Here is an 18,475-nt window from a genome sequence, read left to right on the forward strand (position 1 = left end):
TTTCCATTTTTCTAGAAAAGTTTTGCTTACCTTGTTTACAATTTAGTGTATTTTCTCTTCTCTTCAACCATCATCTTGTATCATTGACATTGTCAGCATACATTTTTTAACCTTAAGCAATGCACATTGTACTTGTGTTGAATTCATTCATTCACTACAAATTTAACCATTAGTAAAAGTATTTTTTTATTTATTCTATGCCTATGCTATTTTGAATCACCTTTTTTTTTTTTTTTTTTTTTTTTTTAGTAAATTAACTTTTGATAGTATGATTATACTTTGTTGTGTGATTTACTGGTTTTCCCATTCTTTAAGCTTCAGCAGATCCTTCAGACTTTTCAGCAGCCTCCAAAACCACAGTCTCCTGCCCTTGACAATGCTGTGATGGCTCAGGTTCAGGCTATTACAGCTCAGTTAAAGACAACTCCTACACAACCATCTGAACAAAAAGCTGCTTTCCCCCCACCTGAACAGAAAACTGCATTTGACAAGGTACATTTCTCTCACATAACCCAGCCCACTGTTTATATCACTCAACTTAAATTATGGAAGTTATCCCTGCTGTGGATTGTTCATTTTTTTTGTTTTGTAATTTGAGGGAGTGTCCCCCTCAACATCAAAACATCGATTATTTTCCCTGGTTTTAAATGTGATATGTGCTCACTGCAAAAATTTTCAGGGTTTGAAACTGAATTCTGAATTTGCTAGTGTAAAATGAAAAAAGTAAAAAAAAAAACAAATTTAGGGAGTAAAGGAAATAGAAAATTATTCATTAATCCACACTTGGGGATTATGATATAACATTTTGCCTTACATGTTTTCAGAATAATTTCCTACAGATATATGCTTTCCTTTTATTTATTCATTTATTTTTGAGGCAGAGTCTCACTCTCTTGTCCAGGCTGGAGTGCAATGGCGCCATCTCAGATCACTGCAACCTCTACCCACTGGATTCTCCTGACTTAGCCTCCCAAGTAGCTGGGATTACAGGCGCCTGCCACCTCGTCCAGCTAATTTTTATATTTTTAGTAGAGATAGGGTTTCACCATGTTGGCCAGGCTAATCTTGAACTTCTGACCTCATGATCCACCCACCTCACCCTCTCAAAGTGGTGGGATTACAGGCGTGAGCCACGACGCCTGGCTGCTTTTCTTTAATTGATCGTCATACATGTCCACTTGTTTTGGTGTTAATACTTTTGTGTCCTTGTTGTTGTTGTTAAGATTAATAGTGGATTTAGATCTACATTTTTACTGAATGCATGTAGTACATAGACTTCCACTTCATGGGCACGTTATAGTTTAGCCATTCCACTACTAGTAGACATTCAAGTTGCTTTCAGTTTTTTGCTGTTAAAAAAACCTGACGGCCAAGTGTGGTTACTCATGCCTGTAGTCCCAACACTTCGAGAGGTTGAGGAGGGAGGATCTCATAAGCGCAGGAGTTTGAGACCAGCCTGGGCAGCATAGTGAGACCCCGTCTGTATGTATCTATTTTTAATATATATGTGTGTGTTTTAATAATATATAGGTATTATTTTTAATAATATATAAAAATTAAATATTTTTAATGTTTGTGTAATTTTGTATTTTATTAAGTTTCAGTTACCGTATATATAATAGGGTTTGGTAACCAGCTGGGCACGGTGGCATGCACTTGTAGCCCTAGCTACTCAGGATGCTGAGGTGGGAAGATGGCTTGGGCCCAGGAATTCACAAGCTGCAGTAAGCCATGATTGTGCTACTGTGCTACATCCTGGGCTACAGAATGAGATCCTATCTCTAAAAATCAAAACAACAAAAAAGAGGATTTGAGTTGGGTCAGTGTCTTTCAGCTGCTGTTTTGGGCCTATGGTTTCTTAGGCATGTATTAGAAGCTGCCACTAACAGCTCAGAGCTTCTCATTGAAATTTAATCCTAACGGCTCCACTCTTGTCTGTTTTAGTTGGTTTATGGCTTTATAAAACATCATTTCACTTTACACTGCAAAAAAAAACCTCAAAAGTTTGTAAATCAGGACTGATGCCTTTGGTTTCATCATCTCTAAAATTTCTAATTCTTTCCAACATCCTAATTATAAAAACAGAAGGACTTTATTACCCATAGTCTAAACTAAAAATCCATGTAGTAAATACCAGTTTTCATTATATCTTAATGATTTATGAGGAATGACTGATTAAATGAAAGTTGAATACATTTTTTGGGGTAAAGAAATATATGCTTGTAGAAAAAAAATACAGAAAGTTATAAAATAAAAAAGGAAGGAATTCCACACGATAGGTTTGAGCAGATTTGTCTCTGTATGTTCTTGCACACCTATTTACATGCACGTATGAACATAAACTCATATATTTGGTTTTATTAGTTTTGGTGTTTTTTTTTGTTTTTGTTTTTTGTCTTGTGATTAGGAAAATCTTCATTTGTATTAAAAAAGACTTCTATATTCTAGTAAGGGATTTTTTAATGTTTGTTTAGTCCCTCTGGAATTTTTAGAATATGAATTTTTGAAAATACCCAATTCTCCCTCGCTGCTTTTTCATACACTAAATTCCCATATGTTTCTATGTCTCATTTCTGGACACTGTTCTATCCCACTAATATATTTGTTTCTGCATCATAATAATTCTTGTAACAGACTCTTTGATTTCTTGGTATGCTGTCTCTACCCATCCCACTTACTCTTTTTCAAACTGTCTTCATTTATCATAAAGTGTATTAGTCAGAAGTCTCCAGAGAAACAGAACCAGTAATTGTATCTACATCTGCATCTGTCTGTCTAGATTAAAAGAATGAAGGATTTATCTTAAGAAACTGGCTCACACAATTGTAGGGGCTAGTGAATTTGAAATTTATAGGGCAGGTCAGCAGGCTGGAAATTCAGGAGTTAACATTGAAGGTCTGAGTCTGAATTTGCAGGTTAGCAGACTAGAAACTCAGACCAGGGTTTCTCTGCTACAGTGTTGAGGGTAATTCCTTCTACAGGAAAACTCAGTTCTTACTCTTTTTTTTTTTTTTTTTTTTTTTGAGACGGAGTTTTGCTCTTGTTACCCAGGCTGCAGTGCAATGGTGTGATCTCGGCTCACTGCAACCTCCACCTCCTGGGTTCAAGCAGTTCTCCTGCCTCAGCCTCCCGAGTAGCTGGGACTACAGGCATGCGCCACCATGCCCAGCTAATTTTTGTATTTTCAGTAGAGATGGGGTTTCACCATGTTGACCAGGATGGTCTCGATCTCTTGACCTCATGATACACCTGCCTCGGCCTCCCAAAGTGCTGGGATTACAGGCGCTGCCAGTTCTTATTCTTAATACCTTCAACTGATTGATTGAGGCCCATTCATTATCAAGGGTAATCTGCTTTACTCAAAGTCTACTGATTTAAAGGTTACTCCCATCTAAAAAATACCTTCGCAGCAACATCTAGGTTTGTGTTTGACCGAACAGCTGGGCACTGCATAACCTAGGCAGGTTGACACATAAAATTAACCATCACAGCATACTTTTCCAAATGAAATGGAAAATTCTATACGTTTCTATGTCAATGTATAGAATGCTTTGAATTTACAGGTAAATTTAGGAAAAGCCATGATAATGAGCATCTTTCTCTTATTAATGTGAATTGTAATTCCTCTATATTTAAGTGGTTTGCCTATAAGTTTAGAAAAAGTAATTATGTACTTTTCCTTTGGCTAAGAAGGCCTGTTTCAGTCTACTCACTGGAAATAATTTGTCTGTTTCAGCTACTTTATAGATCCTCAGTTTCATATAAAGCAACTAAAATTTCTTTTTGGATAGACCCATGTTAATTTTTTAATTGTTTTATATAGTTTTTTCAGAGCAATGTTCTTCAAACTTTAAAGAACATATTAATATGTAATAAACTGTGAAGATAGGTTTTGTTTTTTGTAGGCAACTTTGACCAGATTTTAATTTTGGCTCTAATTACTTACAGACTGTCCTGTTGTTGAATTAATGTTTAGTATTCAGTAGTGTAAAATAAAGATGGTAGTGAAAATATTTTATTGTTGCCATGAAGGTTAAATAAAAATGTGTATAAAACAGCAAGGTGCCTGGGCTGTGGTTCTTGTTCAGAAAATAATGACTTGCTCATTTGTAAGAACTACTCGCTTGACCTAGAACTACAAAAAAAGAAAGAAAAGTCAGTTCTATCCACACTCTTCACACTTAGTTTATTCCTATATACTGTGTTGTCTAAGGAGGAAACTTTCATTACTCATTTAAAAATCTGTTGTTCAATAAAGTAAAACCAGAATCTCTAGGCAGAACTATTACAGATTGACACAAGTTTAAGGATTTAAGGTTGAGCAAGTTAAGGGATTTAAGTCCATGAGCGGATGGGCACAGCTTGAAAGGAAAGATTGCTTATTGAAAGCCAGAGACTGAGGGCTTTGAAGTCAAAAAGATCAGTATCCTCCTCCTGATTCTACCATTCACTGACTGTACAATCTTGATCATGTTTCTTAATCACCTGAGCCTTTGTTTCCTTGTCTGTAAAAAAGAAATCATATCTACATTGCAGTGTTCTTGTGATGATAAAGTCTATATATCTGATACGCATTAGTAGGTATTTAATGCATTACCTTTTTTCCTGAATAAATCTTTAAATTATTCTTCTAGATAGGTGATCTCCTTAAGTCTCCTGAGTTTGTTTTTAAAAGAAAGTTTCTGATAAGCTTTAAAGTTGTGAGAAAGAAGTGAGTAAACTATTTAGTGAACTGCTAGTGACTTTTTTGCGTCCCTATCCCTATGCTATGTTTTTTCTTTTTATAATGTTAGTATATTCTTGAGCAAGCAGTATATGGACACTTTTCTATGTGCATTTATGGTGATTGGATAAGACAGTCTTTTTGTACATTTTATGCTGACTGAAAATGTATGCCCATTTGCACAGTGTTCCAGACATTTTTAGTCTAGGGAAATGAATATTTTAGAAAAACATCTATGCTGCTAAATTGCTTGTGAAATATACTGATAGAAAGAAAACACTGTACTTACAATTGGGGAAGGAAAACAGAATAATAACATTGTGTGTTTTCCAAACTGGCATCTGTTTAAAAACTGTTCATATCTACAAACCAAGGTCCTTAGGCACATGTGGGAAAATAAGATTATGCTTAACATTGTGGGTTTCTAGATAGTGGTAAACATCCTTAGTTTTCGTAACATTTTTTGTGCAGTGAATCAGTCTAAATTTTAAAATGAAATATTGATATAATTTTTCCAGAAGTTGCTTGATAGATTTGACTACGATGATGAGCCAGAAGCTGTGGAAGAATCAAAGAAAGAGGATACCACTGCCGTCACCACGACAGCACCTGCTGCTACTGTGCCCCCTGCTCCTACCGCCACTGTGCCTGCTGCTGCTGCACCCACTGCTGCCTCTCCTCCTCCTCCACAGGCACCATTGTTAGTTTTTTTTTTTTATTCCTCAGCAGATAGAAAATTGATAATAGTTGTAAAGGCATAATCTAACATTTAGCAGTGACGATTTTCAATGAAGTTGTTTTGTAAAATTTGTGGAATTAGTTTTCTCTTAAATGAGGCAGGGATCCTCTAAGATTTAAATCAAAGAATGGCTTTTATGTTGGGGATAATACTGAGTTTATAAATTTAATATATAGATAGATACGTGGTTCAGTTACATGTTGACTAATGGCTTATGAACAACACTCTTTCTGTAGTGTAAGTGTGACTGAGAAGCTTGTGCTTTTGAATGGGTAAAAAAGATTTTCTACCTATTTTTAGTGGCTTTCCTGGAGATGGCATGCAGCAGCCAGCATACACACAGCATCAAAATATGGATCAGTTTCAGCCACGAATGATGGGAATACAACAGGATCCCATGCACCATCAGGTACAAGCATTTTTCTTGCGGTTGAAAAAAAAGATCTGTTTATTAGAGCATGTGGTTTGCACTCCACAGACCACTATGCTGCTGTGTGATTGGCTAAGTCGTACTATAGCTCCGATAAAAGCTGTTGAACATGGAACTGTTTTGAGTTGCTTTTTTCTGTAATTAAAACAAGAATGGTAAAATCGCATGCTCATATTTTAATAATAGGCCTTTTAGTTAAAATAATTTAGAAATTACAGTTCTCTTTGAAGAAACCGACCTATTTAGTTATACAGCCTTTTCCCCTGGAAGGGCTTTTCTTCTGTATTTTGTGTGGTTAAATACTTCAGAGGGCTCTGAGCTCTGAACATTGAGTAATATAGTTTGAAATCTGGAATAAAAGGAGCATACATAGCACACTGGAGAGTTGCCGGAAGTTAGTAGAGATTTGTTCAGTATTTTAGTAAATTATCTTATGGAGTGTTTCTTAAACTTGGCTGTGCATCTAAATTATAGGGACAGGGTAGGAAGCATTTTTGTTATTTCAGATGTTTAACAATTACTGAAAGTTCATAAATAATTTAGAAAGAATACTGATAGCATTGTATTTGTAGTTTTCGCGTTTAAATTGTACATACAGAAATACGTTAAATTGTAGTTTACTCATTATGATCCTTTATTTGAAATTCTAAAAGTTGAGTATGTTAGTTGAAATTCCCCCATGGTAATTTTTTTTTTTTTTTTTTTTTTAAGTAAACCTAGAAGTCATTGCTTCTAGAAAGCCGGTTTTCCTCCCAAAAGGCTTAAAATACTTGTCTTTAAGGCTGGAACGAGACCATTTGCAGTAGAGTAGTACCGACTTGAAGTTCAGTTTATCACATTGCTTTCTGATGTAAATGAAAGTATTTCTTTAAATATTTAAAAACTAAACCTGTGTATTCATAATTTTAAAATGAGTTACAGGATTTTTAACTATATACTTGGTATGTAACAATCCTTGCTTGAAAATTGTGCATATGGAAATTATTAAATAATGTTGAATATCATTATAACTTTTCCTTGCCCAAAGTTTATTGAAGATATTTTAGTTTAATAACTAAGGGTTTTCCAAATTATTTTGGTAGCTGTTACTCATACACTTTCTTTAAAAATGAAAGGTTCCACTTCCTCCTAATGGACAAATGCCAGGATTTGGACTTCTTCCCACACCTCCATTTCCTCCCATGGCTCAGCCTGTGATTCCTCCAACTCCACCAGTGCAGCAACCTTTCCAAGCTTCTTTTCAGGCACAAAATGAACCACTTACACAGAAGCCACATCAGCAGGTAAAATTTTATTCTCAGATAATTGTATCATTTTTGTTGCCTTGACTTATATGCAGATTTCTGCTAATTGGCTTGCTGTCTTCATATTTGACTATATAAAGAAAGACCTGGATACATGTTAAACTCTCCCAGTGCTCTAGGTGTTTCATCTGGAAAGTAGACATAAAACTACCAAGTTGTGTAGGATTCTGTGAGGTTTGAGATAGAGTGTTAAAGGCTTATTAAAATGGTATGTAATTTAAGCAAAGTAACTTTGCCAGAAGTAGAGAGGTATTTCTTTTAATCTTTTAAACAATATAAAAGTGTTTTTTTGTTTTGTTTTTCTTTTTTCTTCCAGTGATGATGGCTAGTTGTTACTGAACTAGTAATTTGATCCCAAGCAACCAAAAGAGAATTGCCTAGGGGCATTTGTTAGATTTTGTTCTCTTGCCTTTATAATTTTTGTATTTCTCATTTTATGATGGTTTTTGTTTTTTAAGGAAATGGAAGTAGAACAACCTTGTATTCAAGAGGTTAAGCGACATATGTCTGATAATAGAAAGTCAAGATCTAGGTCAGCATCCAGGTAATCTATAGAAAATTTTTTTTCCAACCCTGTGTGTCTTAGGAGACATAAAAATTAGATTGGGTTATTTTCAGATACTCAGAATGTTAATAAAATAACAGTTGGTATGTTTGTATTCGTATATGTGTGTAGAAGGGGACAGAAGTATTGATTTTTAAAAAATCTACCTCGTTCATCTTACATTTTTCCTCTATATTTGAGTTGCTCAGATGTAGTGGAACTTTGGAAATGTAATTCTATACCTTAGGTATACAGTATGTCGTATTAGAACTCTATTTTCAGGGTTCTATTACAACTTAATTGGCCAGCAAAAGTGGAAAGATCACAGTAATGCTATACTCAGAGAATGTTTTTAATTGCTGCAGAAAATACTAAGAAGGTAGATAACAGTAGTAGCAGTGGCCGGGTGTGGTAGCACGTGCCTGTAGTCCCAGCTACTCTGGAGGCTGATGTGGGAGGATCACTTGAGCCCAGGAGTTCTGGGCTCTAGTGCGCTATGCCGATTGGGTGTCCGCACTAAGTTTGGCATCAGTATGGACCACCAGATTGCCTGAGGAGGGGTGAACCAGCCCAGGTCGGAAACAGAGCAGGTCAAAACTCCCTTGCTGATCAGTAGTGGGATTGCACCTGTGAATAGCCACTGCACTCCAACCTGGGCAACATAGCAAGACCTCATCCCTTTAAAAAAAAAAAAAAAAAGTGAAAGCAATGTATCTCAACCATGAAAATTAGCTACTTAAATTACAAGAATGTAATTTTATATAGTACCAAAGGCACTGAAGATGACAGATACTTTCTATATAGGCTGTCAACATTGTTTATTTTATTTAAATAATGTGCATGATTTCTAATTTGAGACATACTAAAATCTGTAAAATGAATTCCCAGCTCTTGCATTCTTACGTAATCCAAACATTAAATTACCTAGTTGTATTTTTTTAAGTTAGTATGTGCTTATATTTTCTGCATTTTTTCTATATGCTATCCATTCTCCCTTTTCTTGAAAACATTAGGTCACCAAAAAGGAGGCGATCTAGATCTGGTTCTAGATCTCGAAGGTCTCGTCATCGACGTTCTCGGTCTCGGTCCAGGGATAGACGCCGACATTCTCCCCGATCTCGATCCCAAGAAAGACGGGATCGAGAAAAAGAGAGAGAACGTCGACAAAAAGGCCTCCCTCAAGTCAAACCAGAAACTGCAAGTGGTAACTCAATCTTTATATTCAGACTTCCTGCACTATTTTTTCTTGTCTTGTGTTTAAAGTGTTTCATACCTGTTAGCAAAAATATAAAAGAAATATTACCTCTGTGTTTTTTATTTGAGGTATTGCTTTATTTTGTCTTAGTTGTTTATACATTAGTGTATAAACAATGATTTATATAAAAGCAATTAGATTTGCTTTTGTACCTTAAACCAGCTGTAAAGCAGCAGTAAGGAGTGAACCAAACATTTACAGAATATATTCACTTGCATTATTTTCTGAGTCTCATCAAACGTCTTCAGTCTACATTTAGTAAGGTAGGCTAGACATATATTTGATATAAATAAATAACTATTAAGAGATTAAGATTGGCAGACTTGGTGTCTCACACCTGTAATTCCGGCACTTTGGGAGGCCTAGGCGGGCAGATCACCTGAGGTCAGGAGTTTGAGACCAGCCTGACCAACATGGAGAACCCTCGTCTCTACTGAAAATACAAAATTGGCTGGGCATGGTGGTGCATGCCTGTAATCCCAGCTACCCAGGAGGCTAAGGCAGGAGAACCACTTAAACCTAGGGAGATGGAAGTTGCAGTGAGCCGAGATCACATCATTGCACTCCAGCCTGGGCAACGAGAGTGAAACTCCATCTCAAAAAAAAAAAAGACGATTAAGATTTTAATTCATAATATGACTAGGACATATATAAGGTTTCTGATTCTGTAAGGCTTATTACCTGGGACACAGGATTAAAAAAGAAAATTATGAACACTCAGGAGTGGAGAAAGGACAGTTACATGTAGTGAACAAAGTACTCAGCTGGTTGGTAATCAAGAGACTTGAGCTCCAGTCCTAATTCTGCTATTCATTGGCAGGGTAATGTGGGCAAGTTATTACTTCCCTGGCTTCGGTTTCTGTAGATGAAATCTTTAGATCCATCTACAAAAAAGCCAGTTTTTTCCAACTTTTATGTATACCTTTCACTATCCCAGTTCTCTTTTTGGAAGTACTAATGCAGTTTTCTAGAATTTTAAAAATGTATGTCAGATTTTCTATTTAAACTTGTGGTGTTGTAATATAGTTCATGGATATTTTGTGTAATTTTTTTTTTTTTTTTTTTTTTTTTTTTAGCTACAGTGCTGCTCATTATCAAATGTGAATCTCTTTATGATTGTAATTTTATTTTAAGTTTGCAGTACTACACTCTGGGTGGGGCAACTGGACAAAAGAACTACTCAGCAGGATGTTGCCAGTCTCTTGGAAGAGTTTGGTCCAATTGAATCAATTAACGTGAGTGTTTATTCATTTATTTAAGTGTGATGGACAGGTGTGATTAATGTCATTTTATGAAATGAAAGACTTGAGACTTAAGTTACAATTTACCCAGGTTTATAGATGTGACTAGAGTTTAGGTGTTCTGAGTCCACATTTAGAATTCTCTGTGTTTAACATTTCTTGGATAACCAAGGTTAATTTCAAACATTTCTAGGTAGGCTGGGCGCGGTGGCTCACGCCTGTAATCCCAGCACTTTGGGAGGCCGAGGCGGGTGGATCACGAGGTCAAGAGATCGAGACCATCCTGGTCAACATGGTGAAACCCCGTCTCTACTAAAAATACAAAAATTAGCAGGGCATGGTGGCACACACCTGGAGTCCCAGCTACTCAGGAGGCTGAGGCAGGAGAATTGCTTGAACCCAGGAGGTGGAGGTTGTGGTGAGCCAAGATCATGCCACTGCAGTCCAGCCTGGGTAACAATAGTGAAACTCTGTCTCAAAAAAAAAATTAAACAAACAAAACAAAAAAAATTCTAGGTAACTCTTTATATAACAAAGCTTGGAATACTCAATTGAGACCAAACTTGAATTGCCATCATAGAAGTGAATTTAACCTTACATTATAGAGCAGGTGTCCCCAAACTTTTTACACAGGGGGCCAGTTCACTGACCCTCAGACCATTGGAGGGCCGCCGCATACTGTGCTCCTCTCACTGACCACCAATGAAAGAGGTACCCCTTCCTGAAGTGCAGCAGGGGGCCGGATAAATGGCCTCGGGGCCACATGTGGCCCGCAGGTTGTAGTTTGGGGGCGCCTGTTACAGAGCATGGGATGGGGGGTGGGATTCTTGGAACTGGTTACTTATAAATTGTTGCTGTTAATTCTGTTACCTTTTATAATATTAAAATGTTTTGGAGCAGATGATTCCTCCCAGGGGTTGTGCCTATATTGTTATGGTTCATAGGCAAGATGCCTATCGTGCCCTGCAGAAGCTGAGCCGAGGAAACTATAAAGTGAACCAGAAATCCATAAAGGTAGGGTCTTACATGTTATAATTCATTTTTTAAAAATAGGCAGAGGCAGAAGGGAACGAAGTAACATGTGGCCTTTAAAAACTAATTTGGATCTTAAAAATGACTTTTGACACTAAGGCATTTCATGTGCGTCTTTATTTTATTTTATTTTATTTTATTTTAAAGAGAATGTCTCCTAAAAGAACTCCAATGTTTTAACATAAAATTGTAAATGTTACATGCATGGTAGAATTTTGGTTTTGTTTTGTTTGAAATGTAGATGGGTTCATCAAGGTAAATTAATGCTTTAAATATGTTGTCCTTTAGCAGTATGTTTTGTCCTGTTCAAAAAATTTGGATACCATATTTTTAAAGTTTGCCATCTTAGTATTAAGGATATTATTTCCCTAAGAAGCTGAAGTCACTGTTTCTTTGTGTCTTAACACCCCGTTCTGCCATTGGATTGCACTACAAAAGGATTTTGTCTGATGTTAAGTAATTACAAGGCATTCCTAGACTTGGAAAAGTAGTCCCCAGTATGCTGCTATGCTATTCAGTGAACTTCTGCCTTTCCCTGATAAACTTTTTCCTTTTCTCTAAGTTTTATGTTGGCTGGGTTGGGTGAGAGTGGGTAATGAGCAAATGCCAGTGAAGTTTCCATTCTAGGACAAAGTGAGAATTAAAAGGTAACCAGTTCCTTAGTGAGAATAAGGTTTTGAATGAAATCCAAGCCTAGCTTGTCCAGATTGCTCCCTTGCTACCAAGGTTAGAATGGATAGAATGATAGAGAATAGTATTTTCAAGACTTACGACCTTGTTTTTCTTTCTTTTCTATTTTCACTACTGGTAAAATAGATTGCCTGGGCCTTAAACAAAGGAATAAAGGCAGATTATAAGCAGTATTGGGATGTCGAACTTGGTGTTACTTATATTCCATGGGACAAAGTCAAGCCTGAGGAACTGGAGAGTTTTTGTGAAGGAGGAATGTTGGACAGTGACACACTTAACCCAGGTAAAGCAGGATTTCATTTCTCTTACAGTTCACTTGTTTGCTTGGTGGTACACATGACAAATTGAATGTCCTGTTCCTTGCATTAGGATGTGATTTTGAGATTTTTTTTTTTTTTTTTTTTTTTGTATCCTGTGTCAGTCTGTCTATTATAAACTGAGGATTAAATAGTGAATGAGACAAAAGAGATGCAAACACAAATGAAATACTTACTGATTATGGGGTTTAAGAATTACAGAATTAAGGCCGGGCACGGTGGCTCAAGCCTGTAATCCCAGCACTTTGGGAGGCCGAGGCGGGTGGATCACGAGGTCGAGAGATCAAGACCATCCTGGTCAACGTGGTGAAACCCCGTCTCTACTAAAAATACAAAAAATTAGCTGGGCATGGTGGCGCGTGCCTGTAGTCCCAGCTACTCAGGAGGCTGAGGCAGGAGAATTGCTTGAACCCAGAAGGCGGAGGTTGTGGTGAGCCGAGATCGCGCCATTGCACTCCAGCCTGGGTAACAAGAGTGACACGCTGTCTCAAAAAAAAAAAAAGAATTACAGAATTAAGTAGAACTTTTTCTTTGAAACTTAACAGATCATATAGCTCTTAACTGAGCATCTTTGGTATTATGTTTATTTATTTTTTGAGATGGAGTCTTGCTCTGTCGCCCAGGCTGGAGTGCAGTGACACAGTCTTGATTCACTGCAACCTCTGCCTCCCAGGTTCAAGCCATTCTTCTACCTCAGTTTCCCAAATAGCTGGGACTACAGGTGTGCACCACCACACCTAGCTAATTTTTGCATTTTTAGTAGAGATGGGTTTTCACCCTGTTGGCCAGGTTGGTCTCAAACTCCTTACCTCAGATGGTCTACCCACCTTGGCCTCCCAAAGAGTTGGGATTACAGGTATGAGCCACTGCACCTGGCCTGGTATTGTGTTTTAATCCAGTGCTTCATAATAATTCCCTTGGATAGTTTTAGATGTCCAGAGAAGCAATCTAAAGTAAACATGTAAGACCAGGAGTTGCAGTTGTTTGTGGGCGTAAATATTTTAAGTGCCAGATTGACAGATTCCAGTGGGAAGAATGGCAGAATGCATGGGCATGACCTGGAGATTGCTAGACAGGAACAAGGAGGAGCATAGGATGGCATGGCAACACAGAAAGAACTTTTTTTTTTATCCTGAGATGAAGTCTTGCTCTGTCTCACAGGCTGGAGTGCAGTGGCAGGATCTCGGCTCACTGAAGCCTCTGCCTCCATGGTTCCAGCAGTTCTCTTGTCTCAGCCTTCCTCACGAGTAACTGGGACTACAGGCACGCATCACCACGCTCAGCAGTATTTTTTAGTAGAGATGGGTTTCACCATGTTGACCAGGCTGGTCTTGAGCTTCTGACCTCAGGTGATCCACCCCCCCCACCTCAGCCTTCCAAAGTGCTGGGATTACAGGCATGAGCCATTGTGCCCGGCCTCAGAACATTTAAAGGAAGCTTCAAGGCTGGGCGTGGTGACTCAACGCCTATAATTCCAGCACTTTGGGGGAGATTGAGGCAGGCAGGTGACTTGAGATCAGGAGTTCAAGACCAGCCTGGCCAACATGGTGAAAATAGAAAAACAAAAAATAGCTGGATATGGTGGTGCCTGTAATCACAGCTGCTCAGGAGGCTGAGGCAGGAGAATCGCAGGAACCCAGGAGATGGAGGTTGCAGTGAGTCAAGATTGCATCACTATACTCTATCCTGGAAGACAACAAAACTCCATCTCAAAAAATAAAAATAAAATAAAGGAAGCTTCAAGCAGTAGTGAGATTTGAGAGCCAAAAAGAGGTGAAACAATGCTGTACTATTCCCACATCCCACTCCCTCCATTAATGCATAAAACCTTCACCTAAGGATAGAGCTAGACTTGTATTCAGGCAATCAGGTATTGAAGGCCACCTATGTGCCAGATATCTGGGAGGCTCTGGACGAGGGTAAAAGATTAAGATAGTGTCATCTGGAGCTCATGGTCCAATGGAGAATGTATGGAAAGGGTCAGTAATATTGGAGAATCTCTGATGGAGCCAAGGCCCCAGAGGACAGAGCAGAAAGATGGTTTTCTGTTTATCATTTGACTAGAAGATATGTAGAAATAGTTGAAAGGTTTAAGTTATTCTTTAATATTAGTGAAAATTTGCTCAGGAAATATCAGATGTTTCATTATCCTTTATTTTTAATACTTCAAACAGTATATTCTTGTAGTTAAGTATGTGGAACAAAATGTATCTGAGTTTAATCCATCTCTGCCATTTACTATTAATGTGATCTTGGGCACACAAGCAGTCTTTGCTTTCCTCATTTGTAAAATGGGATTAGTAATAGTATCTACTTGTAAGTCATTTTGAGAACTAAATAAGCTAGTATAGAGTACTTGTGACAGCACCTGGCACACAGCAAGCATACTTTTGCATGTGTCTGTTGTTACTAATCTAAATAATTATTGTTTCTAAAATTAGCATAGGCATTCTTTAATAATTGGGCTAGTTTTTTATAATCAACATTTTTCCTTTCTAGATTTAAAGTTATAAACTGAAAATGGTAAACTCTTGTTAAATTTCTTTCACTCTCACAGATTGGAAAGGAATTCCTAAGAAGCCTGAAAATGAAGTTGCTCAAAATGGAGGTGCTGAAACCTCACACACAGAACCAGTATCACCCATACCTAAACCATTACCCGTGCCTGTCCCTCCTATTCCTGTTCCTGCACCTATAACAGTGCCACCTCCACAGGTAAGAATATTGGGACATTAAACTTTTCCCTTTCTGAGTCTTACTGTAGATATATGTCTGTATTCATAGTTTTTTTTTTTTTTTTTTAAAAATGAGTACATCTATGTGCATATTCGTTTTTCATGGTTTGTCAGATTTAAGGTTTATATTTTCCTAATTATTTTTTTCTTTCTTTCTTTTTTTTTTTTTTTTTTTTGGAGACAGAGTCTCACTCTGTTACCCAAGCTGGAGTGTAGTAGTGCAGTCTTGGCTCACTGCAACCTCTGCCTCCCAGGTTCAAGCGGCTCTCTTGCCTCAGCCACCTGAGTAACTGGGATTACAGGCATGTGCCACCGTACCTGGCTAGTTTTTGTATTTTTAGTAGAGACGGGTTTTCACCATTTTGGCCAGGCTGGTCTCAAAACTGCTGACCTCAAGATATCTGCCTGCCTTGGCCTCCTAAAGTGCTGGGATTACAGGCATGAGCCACTGTACCTGGCCCATAAATGTTTATAGAACCAAAATAAATTTATATTGTCTTATATCTATCTAACCAGGTGACTCAGTATCGAGTTGCATAGATTGTGCCAACTTTTTTTTTCTGAGTCTTCATTCTTCAGGGATTTTATGTTCTGAAAGAACTTGCATATGTACCCAATAAGCTGCTGCTTTGAGGGAAAGGGATTTTCTTAATCTTCACCTTGGTGCTATCATTATGAAATTTGTAAATGGATTGAAAGCTATTTATAATTAATCCTGTTTAACAAGAAGTTATGTTCTTATTATAAAATCTTTGCTGTATAGTCAACCAACCTGTTACTTGAAAGAATGGATTCTGGTAGAACTGGATTTAATTCTCAGCTCTATTGTTTATACTCATCAGTGTGGCATTTGGCATGTAACCTAATCTCTAAGCTTCAATTTCCTGTTTGTAAATGTGCAAATTCCCTTCCCTGGCTTTGGCATTCCTCATATGTTAGAAACCTGCCTAATCTGTTAAAATAGTGGTCCCCAACCTTTTCGGCACCAGGGACCAGTTTATTGGAAGGCAATTTTTCTATGGACTGGAGTGGATGATGGTTTCAGGATGAAGCTACTCCACATCAGATCATCACGCGTTAGTTAGATTCTTGTAAGAAGTGCACAAGCTAGATCCCTCACATGTGCATATAGAGTTCATGCCCCTATGAGAATCTGATGCTGCTATTGATTTATCTTAAAAAAAAAAAAAAAAAGCTAACATTTGATGGGTGTTTATTATGTGCCAGGCACCAACACTTAGTATATATTAACTCATTTAATCAGCATAATTATGTGTGGTTGGCACTTTCCCATTTTAGAGAGTTTTTTAAATAGCTTGCTCAAGGTCACACAGCTAACTAAAGCGGGTGGGAGAGGCAGACAGTTTGTCTCCAGGACCTGCGAGCTTAGCCACTGTATATTGCCAAGTAGCCTGGCTTAGAGCTATATTACCCAAAGTTGCTTGATTGGACCATGGACCATTTTAAAATGTGTGATGTCAGAACACCAGTAAACACTGATGAAATGTAGTATGAATTTGCTGTCATAAAGTGGAGAGCACAGCTTTGATTTCTATCAGTTCGTATGAATAGAAGTTAACTATCACCTGATTTAATGAATTTACTGGTCTAACAAGCACAAATTAAGAAACATCTTTTTTCAACAGTTTGCTCTTTTATCTGTGTTTACTGTATGGATGAGAAGGTGTCTAGATAGGTGGTTTCATTTTTTATCTTTCTTTCTAGGTCCCACCACATCAACCGGGTCCACCTGTAGTTGGTGCTCTCCAACCACCTGCTTTCACACCTCCTCTGGGAATTCCACCTCCAGGCTTTGGTCCTGGTGTTCCTCCTCCCCCTCCTCCTCCACCGTTTTTGCGCCCAGGATTCAACCCAATGCATTTACCACCAGGTACACCAAATTGTCTGAGAACATGCTTACTTTAGAGCCTGCAATGAAATGACAGAACATAAGTTGACATTATTTCTCTTATTTTAGGTTTTCTTCCTCCTGGACCCCCACCTCCTATAACTCCACCAGTATCCATTCCTCCTCCTCACACTCCACCAATAAGCATCCCAAACTGTAAGCATGGTTTTTTCTTTTGTGTTTGCTTATCGTCTTGGAGCTGGGTATAGGAGGGAGAGTCAACCGGTAATAGAGTTTATAGTATGGCAGAAGAATGTTGACCGGGAGATAATTAATTATTCAGCTTCACATGTTGATATAATTATATTCCTTAGCTACTATCGCTGGTATAAATGAAGACACTACAAAAGACTTATCTATTGGAAATCCCATTCCAACAGTGGTGTCTGGGGCTAGAGGAAACGCCGAGTCTGGTGACAGTGTGAAAATGTATGGCTCTGCTGTGCCACCTGCTGCACCTACGAATCTGCCTACCCCTCCTGTAACCCAGCCTGTTTCACTTCTTGGTAAGTTATTTTTTTTTTTGTTACTAATTTTCCTTCCCCACCCCCCATCACCAAGTTAGGTTTTTTAAAAAAACAGTGTTAATTTTGGGAAAATGATCTCTAAGACTGGTTTTGTTTTTTTTTTTTTGGTTGTTTTTTGTTTTTGTTTTTGAGGAAGATACTCCTCTTAAAGTCAAGTATGTGTACTTGGTCTTTACCAAGAGATAATCCAAAGATGAAATCATGTTTGTCTGTCTTGAATAAAAGTTTGGATCTTCACATCCTTATTTGGTATAGAAAAATGAAGAAAGTAATCTCTGTGCAAAGAAATTGGTACAGAGTTCATAATTCACTTAACCTCAGTTTCTTCCCAGCTTTTAAAGGGACATTTCTTTAACAGCATAGGTTTTTCTTTATCTGGACCAATTTTTATCCATCTGAAACGCATGGACTTTGGTAGCATTCTTTGTGGGCTTATCTTTGATACATTGCAATAAAATGGCTTTGTTTTCTGAGTAATCGTTGCAGTCTGAGATACCACTTTCCCATTCACTGTCAGTTGACTTGCCTGGAGTTTATCTGTTGTGCTTTTTACCCACAACTTGAATACTGTGATCAAGGGCAATGTGACTTAGATCTTTTACATCTTTGAGTGGGCTTACTCTTGGCTGGGTGTGGAGGCTCACACCTGTAATCCCAGCACTTTGGGAGGCCAAGGTGGGTGGATCACGAGGTCAGGAATTTGAGACCAACCTGACCAACATAGTGAAGCCCCGTCTCCACTAAAAAAAAAAAAAAAGCACAAAAATTAGCTGGGCGTGGTGGCGTGCGCCTATATCCCAGCTACTCAGGAGGCCGAGGCAGGAGAATTGCTTGACCCTGGGAGGTGGGGTTGCAGTGAGCCGAGATTGTGTCACTTCACTCCAGCCTGGGTGATAGAGCAAGACTCTGTCTCAAATAAAAATTTTAAAAAGTTATGAATAATAAGTTATGAATAAATACATCTCATGCTTGTTATAGTAGACCATCTTTTAAATTAACAAATTGTTATATTTGAAGTGGTATTGCCAA

General features: G+C 37.9%; 1 protein-coding gene across 2 annotated transcripts in view; it reads left to right on the top strand.

The window, feature by feature from the left end:
* The window catches only part of SCAF4 (SR-related CTD associated factor 4), a 68,918-nt gene that overhangs the window by 31,900 nt on the left and 18,543 nt on the right, over positions 1–18,475 (top strand). Inside the window, exons 7-19 of one of the 2 annotated variants that reach the window (XM_039480406.2) lie at positions 316–492; positions 5,242–5,423; positions 5,763–5,871; positions 7,008–7,175; positions 7,655–7,740; positions 8,754–8,944; positions 10,130–10,230; positions 11,137–11,250; positions 12,085–12,241; positions 14,833–14,990; positions 16,736–16,901; positions 16,989–17,075; positions 17,234–17,425. In XM_039480406.2, coding sequence (XP_039336340.1) covers positions 316–492; positions 5,242–5,423; positions 5,763–5,871; positions 7,008–7,175; positions 7,655–7,740; positions 8,754–8,944; positions 10,130–10,230; positions 11,137–11,250; positions 12,085–12,241; positions 14,833–14,990; positions 16,736–16,901; positions 16,989–17,075; positions 17,234–17,425 — 1,888 coding nt within the window. The remainder of the gene's footprint in view (positions 1–315; positions 493–5,241; positions 5,424–5,762; positions 5,872–7,007; positions 7,176–7,654; positions 7,741–8,753; positions 8,945–10,129; positions 10,231–11,136; positions 11,251–12,084; positions 12,242–14,832; positions 14,991–16,735; positions 16,902–16,988; positions 17,076–17,233; positions 17,426–18,475) is intronic. The other variant, XM_039480407.2, reaches the window with a different exon arrangement.

This window comes from Saimiri boliviensis, chromosome 18 (assembly GCF_048565385.1).
Source record: "Saimiri boliviensis isolate mSaiBol1 chromosome 18, mSaiBol1.pri, whole genome shotgun sequence".
Taxonomy (NCBI): Eukaryota; Metazoa; Chordata; class Mammalia; order Primates; family Cebidae; genus Saimiri; species Saimiri boliviensis.